The 7,540-nt window shown below is 40.4% G+C and overlaps 1 protein-coding gene across 1 annotated transcript in view; it reads right to left on the reverse strand.

Moving 5' to 3' along the window:
• The window catches only part of tmem145 (transmembrane protein 145), a 46,934-nt gene extending 40,127 nt beyond the window's left edge, over nt 1-6,807 (reverse strand). Inside the window, exon 1 of the mRNA XM_041988720.1 lies at nt 6,612-6,807. Within this exon, the coding sequence (XP_041844654.1) occupies nt 6,612-6,722 (111 nt within the window). The 5' untranslated portion in view covers nt 6,723-6,807. The remainder of the gene's footprint in view (nt 1-6,611) is intronic.
• Nucleotides 6,808-7,540: the final 733 nt, after the last annotated feature.

Raw genomic sequence — 7,540 nt, forward strand, 5'->3', positions numbered from 1 at the left:
ACCACGTTAAGGCATTGTTAAAAAAAATATATATATATCTACCACCTCAACCAAACAGCAAAACGTCACCAATAACCACAAATTCTAACAAATCTGCTCTGTGCAATGAGTGTTTTAAAGAGTAGACTGCAAAGGTGAATGTATCTTTAAGACTTATGGTCCAAATTGTAATACCAAGAAATCTTCTTCATTTACGCATATCATTAAGCCACTATTGTGTTACGTGTCAGTGGCATAAAATTCATTGAAACAGCTCAATTTTTAACAGATTACAATTATTTGTGTGACAACTAACATGACATAACTCAACAGCCCTGCTAGGTTACTGAGAACAATTTTGACAGTCAGTCTGTTACGTCCCCGGGTCTGCACCCTGGGCACGTATGTGTAAGGTTGGTGCCTAGCCTGTCATTCTTCACCGGGCCTACTGAGGACTCCTGCCTCTACAGTGATTGGCTCATCAGACTTCCGCATTCCTTCTGGAGAGACCAACGTGAGGATCTTATTGGACAATGGTTCGGCCGAGCCGAGTCGTCGTCAACCAATCAGCATCCGAGTCGGCCTTTAAAGGATGGACGACGCCAAGAATCAGGGCACACAGCTCACCATCTCTGGGATTGTGCATGTTTGTTGTAGTAGCTGGTCTGACTACCGATTGCGGTTTATAAGAGCATTAAACTTTCTCCTTTCGTAGGTACACTATTGTGTTTGTTAGTGGTTGGAATTGTGAGCCTAATTACCCCTGGTCTCAAAAGGGGTCGTAACACAGTCATTTTTTCAAGCATAAGTGTCTCCACCTTGTGATTGGCATTTTTCACCATTTTCTTCTGAAAACATCTAATACAGGCAATCAAAACAAAATAAAGAAATAGACGAATAGATGGTGAAAATAATTAGAAACAGCAGATTACAGAATAGAAAAAAAAGGTTTCTGCATAATGGAAGTTTTAAATCAGCAGGTTGTTTCTGTCAGATGTGGACAGCCATGTCTGAAAAAGCTGTGACAGCATCTGCAAGACTAGAGTTTTATAGCTGTCAGCAGTGTTCACCACAGAGTTCCAGCAATTTCACCACTGCCAACAACTAAAATAAGCAGCCACTAGTTAGCCTAGTGTGTAAGCATATGTAAGCAGTGGATGAGGTGTCTACTTTAATCCCCTTTTAGTCCTCTTTTCCCCAAGGCCACTGCATTGTGATGCAGAGTCACTCAGCCACCTCACAAACTGTGTATGTGTGTGTGTATATAATTACATGCGTGCATGCATGTGTGTTTGTACACCCCACTAATCAAGTGATGCAGTACCTGGTCAATTCAGCATCTTACAGTCTCTCCTCTGCTTTCACTTTTGGTTCAAGCTTAACAGTTTCTGTTCTTTCATCTCTGTGGCTTTCTATGGTTTTTTTCCTTTCTTTTTTTCCCCTCTCTTTCTCCTCAGATCCATGTTTGCTTGCTAAGCCTCATTAACAATTAATTACCAATCAGCTAGTCAAGTCACCCCTGGACCACTGGGCTTCTCAATGATTCATTAGTTAGGGTTACACAACGCTGCAATGCATAAACACTCAAGTTCTGTCCCTTTCTGCATTCTGGGGGTTTCACTGTGCACATGCAGATTTTGTAATCACACATACACACACAAACACATTAAGGCAAGCATATGGACACATGGAAACACCCCGTCGCATACATGCAGACATTTGCATGTGTGGCACCTGCATCTAATCACAATGTCCTCATTAAAAAGGCATGAAGGAAAACTGATTGAGTTGTGTTACCCATGAAAGGTTCTGAAAATGTACTTCAAACTCAAAGACTTTTCAGTGACTTTTAAAGTCCTGTTTGGTAGATTTCAAGCGTTCATAAGTGCCATGTTTTGCAACGAGTCCTAACATTGATTAAAACTGGCATTTTTTATTCTTTAAGATCTTATTAAGAACATAAAATCTGTCAAAACCCTTTAGTTAAAAATGTTTGCCATTTCAAACTTCACATTTATTAAAGCTTTTCCCCATTTTGTCAAGTGTTGACTTTAACAAGAAAAAAGGTTCAATGAGCTGAGGTACGCTGATGAATATGAGTGCCAAATTTTTAAATTAGAAAGCACTTCCTTTCAAGGGCATTTGCTCATTTTCATTCATTATTAAAGGACAAAAGTTCAAAGCCATTTCTTGCCTAATCCACAAATGTTCACTAACTGTTCAGACAAAAGACATGACTGTAGAATAGAATAGAATAGAATCCTAACCTGTCTGCAGCTAATTTTGACACTCACCTCTCCCACCTCCCCATCCATTATATCCATTATCCCTATACCCCATAAGTGCACTTTGTACACTATAGAACAAGTCATAGGAACCAAGTTTGAGCCAGCAACTGTTCCCGACCGATTTACTTAGCTGAAATTTATAATACCAGTTCTGTCAGTCAGCCAAACATCATTAAATTAAGGCTCTCTGCTGTTGTGTGGTTTATAAACTCTGCTTGTAGATGTCATTTACATGAAAAGTGGCAGCTATGGTGTTTGGACTGATGTTTGACTATATGACTGGTCTGGAGATTTACTTGGTTTCTGTAAATGATTAACTTTTAACTATTAATTGTTATTTATTTTCATATGGGAACAAGTTACATTTCTGGGCTTAACTTCCAGTTTAATACTTTATGTACCAACATTGCATCTTTCAGAAACACATTCAGAATCACAGGCTTGATCATTATATATTATGGTTATTATTTATTGAATGTATAGCTTTTTGATGTTTGATGATACAGCAAATTCTGCAAAGATACAATTTTGATTTAGCAACCAGCAATCGATATGAGATACCACTTGTTGATTTAACACAAGCACTTCCTCTCATCCATCCATCCATCCATCCCCTATACCCCCCTATGAAGGATTGCAGGGGTGCTGACGCCAATCACATCTACTGTAAAGGTGAGAGGCAGGTTACACGCTGGACAGGTCGCCAGTCCATCACAAAAAAAGGACAGAGAGACAATATACTCAGTCCTAGGGAGACTTTAGAAACACCAATTAACCTACATGTTTTTTTGGACTGTAGGAGAAAGCCAGAGTTTACAGAGAGAACCCACACATGCCCAAGGAGAACATGCAAACTCCATGCAGAAAGGCCCCAAGAACTAAGAACTTTCTTGCTGTGAGGTGGCAGTGATGAGGTGATGGTGCTTACCACCACACCACTGTGCAGCTCCTCCAGTATGTGGATTTACTCCTTGATCAGAGGCCCTCTGCTGCTTGTTGTTGGACGACGACAAACTTAATTCATTTCCTAAATTGTCCCAGCTGGTTTCAAAACAGTGTCCTTCCTCTGCCCTTAAAATCTACCACAATGCTGCCCCCTCAATGGGACATTTTATCAGCTCATCCATACGCAACAAGCCACTTAGGCTAATTGTATAGGTCAGTCAGCCCAAAGGAAGGGGTTGACAAGTCTTCTGCAAGAGTGACTTTGGATAACTATGTTTGTGTCTTACTGTATTCATACAGCTACTCTACAATGTTCAACAGTTCATCCTTCCCAGAGAGGTAAATTCCATTTGCCAATTTCCAACTCTAGACCAACTCTCACCTTTGCAGACCTACAGGATTGAAGGTGCCTTCATACTGCGAATCAGTGTGTTTGTGTGTGTCTTAGAAGAAAAACAGGAAGTTAACAAGTGAGCTTGGGCCAGGAATGTACACCTGAGGTTGATGAGGTGTTAAATTATTCTCATATAATCAGCATTCATGACTTCAGAGGACATTTATTTTAACATTTACTTTATAGACTTAGATCTGATCCAAACTCCCCAAAAGGCCAGATTCCTTCATTTTTGTGTAACACAGTAGGATGGGATGGCCTGTTTTTCAAGGGGTGGTCTATAAATGGCTATTCTAACAACCCAAGACACTCTATTTGGACCACTTGATGACCTTCTATTTAATCTAAAAGAAATGGGGCACCCCTCCTTCACAGCAACACTCAAAACAGAGGTTTAGAACTTTAGTGGAAGAACTGAAATTAGACCACATCATACATTCAACCTGAACTTGTCTAATCCTAATCTAGTTTTTCTTAGCCTGAAAGTATGTTTTCATGATTAAATATTCATATCACAAGGACTTTCTATTTGTCTCCACAAAGAAGATATGTCTCCATGGCTGTGTAAAAAGATTTAGGACTTGAGTAATGCCTGGCCTGTGCAAACACACACACACAAAATATCAATATGACAAGTCTAGTGCAGCCTGATGCCAGTCATAATGCTCTGTATATGCAGGCTGTCAAATGTTCCTGACCAGCTCAGGAGCACAGGAAAAGAAAAATCTCACATTTTTCAAGAAGAAAAAATGGAAAGGCATGAAATAAAGTACATGCATACCTCCCTTTTTTAAACATCTATTTATTTAAGAGTGATCATTTATCATGATAGTTTTTAATAATTTTAAAAAATGGGTTTAAGAATACAGCAAATCTAAAACTTCTGCTCACTTACCTAACTATTCCATCAACAGAGAATCCATCAGATAAAATTTAATTCATAAACTAAAATACCGTTTTTTGCCAGTTGTTGCTATGGTTCTTCTACGTTTCAACGTTTGTTCAGTTCGGAGGACTAGATTGTAGATAAGTTCCGGGACAGCATCGTTCTGTGTGTGTGTTGTTCTGTGATTACATTTTCAGAGCAAACCACACACAGTATGATCAAAACTGCTTTTTTTTTTTATCTTCACGTGTGAGATCTCGACCAGACAATAAATCTCATAAGATTAAAAAAAAAAACATTATGTGTGTACCAGGCTTTACATATCTAGTCAAGTTGACCATTTATATTTTACTGCAGAGTGTTGGTAGAATAGATGTCTGTCCTTCAGGTCAGGAAGTATAAATACTCTCTAACGCACACGCATGCACACACACACACTTGGAAGTTGCCCAGTGCTACCTTTCACTGCATAGCCACTGAGCAGCTCCAGTGGAGCAGGTGCAGATTCAGTGCAGCGTTCAAGGGCATCTAAACAGCTGTGATGGATGAATGAATGGCTCTTGTTCAATTTATCCATTTGGATTCCCATCATCATCTCCAGAATTCAAACTGGTGACATCAATCTCACAGTTTGGCTATTTGGAAAAATTACCAAAGTCAAGAGGTCAGGTAAAGAGAGCACAACATGTCAGTGAGCTATAGAGGGATAATTAAAACATCTTGGCTCAAACTGCCTACAGTCTGAGAGCTCAGTAGGGGCGTAGGAGGAATGAGATAGCTGTAAAAGGTCTATCATATTTTGGTGGTGATTCTGAACATGAGTACCCCCCCCCCCAAAAAAAAAACAATGCACTTTTAGTTACATTATGATCTGGGCCAACAGTATAAACAATGGTGCCACAGTGGCTACATGAGATTTTAATTTGTAAGGGGTGTGTGGTTGTAGTTGAAACACTAAGCCAACTAAACAGCAGCTGCACAATTCATCTTCTTAAAAAAAATAAGTTAAAAAAATAAAAGCTGCCTTTTGCGACTAATACCTTAATTATAATGCAGAACTATACATTTCACATGCCATGGTCCCTGGATTTCTTCTTACAATTTTAAATATATTGTAATATCTTGGATATTACATTAATTTAATTTATTGCTGTTAGAAACTGCTGATCTCACAGACTGTAGAGAAAATGTGTCTTCTGTTGCTTCACTAAGACAAATATGGCCCTTGCAGAAAACCCCAACATAATGAACCTCTAATAACATTCTGTGTAACCATCAATCAGTAGATTTAAAGCTTATGAGGCAGTGCTGTTATTGAAGATACTCTGTAAACAGTGGCCTCTATTTTTTTTGCTCACAATAAAATGGTAGACAGCCCTACAGTGCGGCTTATTTGTGTCAAACTTGGACCAACGAACTCGTGAGAATGCCAGCCAGAAATATGGCACAGAATCCGGCTACAGCAGCAAAGGCAGCCAGCTCCAGCTGCTCAGTCACTGCTGTAACTCGTAGATCTTGTCAGGGTGTCGATGCCAATCCCATGTGACAATAAAACACCAAACCCTGACCTGCCAGGCTTTAGAGAGTCCAGTTTCTTAAGGTTCACCACAAAACAAACACTGCGCGCCATCAGCCATATGACGCACACCTGTGACGGGTCATCTAATCAATTCACAGCAACACCACGGCTAATTTATGAAAGCGTAGAGCGAAGATTCATGCACGTTAAGCAGGATATGGATTTCAGATGGGTAAACAGCACTAGATATTTGACTGGCAGCCGTGGGCTGATGGGGTGTCGTTTACTGGGACGAAGATAATGCCAAAGACTGCCTGTCACAAAAAGCGTGAAATATACGCCACACTTGATACACACGGAGACGGCGCGTGGATGCTCGGGTGAAAAGAATAATGTGTCATGCAGAGATAAAACAGCCTTGAACAAATGCGACCCAACTCTTAGTGAAATATAGTCCCGTCGCCTGTCCGCGGAACAGTCCAGCTCAGAGACACCTGGATACGCAGGCAAGTCGGTTCCTCTTTAATCAGTCTGACCGTTTCACCCCGAAAGGAAACAAATTCAGGAGGAAAACACACTAAATACAAAAAAAGCGTTCACCTCTTTAGTGTTGACGATTCCTCTGACGTATTTCCCGAGGACTGAGTCCATGCAGAGGAGGCTGGACAGCACAGCCAAGCACAGGAGTCTCTCCCCGACCCTCACCTCCATCTTTCTCTTTCCCCCGCTGCCGCTCGTCTGCTCAGAGTTCCCCGAAGCCTGTATCTCTGCTCGGGAGCGCGCACCGGGGAGAAGCGAGAGAAGGCGAGAGAGGAACAAGGCGCGTTCACAAAGGGTTCATTTTGCGCTTGCCCCCCTCCCTCCTCCAGCTGTTAAAAGCTGGATGACAATCTGTGGCCGTGTGTTTATTTCGGTGGTGGGGTAGTGCGAAACGAGCGCGCGCTCTGGTTTGCTCGTTCTTTGACAATGCGACACATTCTCAAGCATAAAAAATGCCACCATTGATTGCAATCATGGTTTTAGCAGAGGTCACACACCTCTAATGAAGTAGCAGTGAGACAGATGAGAGGCCTCCTGGAACCAGTGATTATATTACTGATCAGCAGGATGTAGCAGGATTTAAGGGCCAAAATTCCTCGAAAAACGTAAAACGTGCATGCAACAGCAGAAATGGAGAGAGCTTGATTTAAGAATAATTTAAATTACCGTTACAAGCAATCTAAAATGTATTCAAATTTGTAGGTAATATCTGGTTAAAGTAATAAATGATAGGTTAAATTCTATGTAAAAGGTGGTGAAACTGGCCAGAAATTGAGCTTTAAACACTGCTGGGTTACAAAATCATTCTATAAGCTCATCTTGATAAAAAAAAACTTATTAAATATCTTGCAAGTAAAAATTTGCAGTTGAAATATACAAAAAATGTGGAATCTAGCGGAAATCCTACAGCTACATGCAAATGCTTAAAACTTCATATATGTAAAAAGATATTGACAGAAAGATATTGTTTTTAAATAGTTGTTCTAAAT

This window comes from Melanotaenia boesemani, chromosome 6 (assembly GCF_017639745.1).
Source record: "Melanotaenia boesemani isolate fMelBoe1 chromosome 6, fMelBoe1.pri, whole genome shotgun sequence".
Taxonomy (NCBI): domain Eukaryota; kingdom Metazoa; phylum Chordata; class Actinopteri; order Atheriniformes; family Melanotaeniidae; genus Melanotaenia; species Melanotaenia boesemani.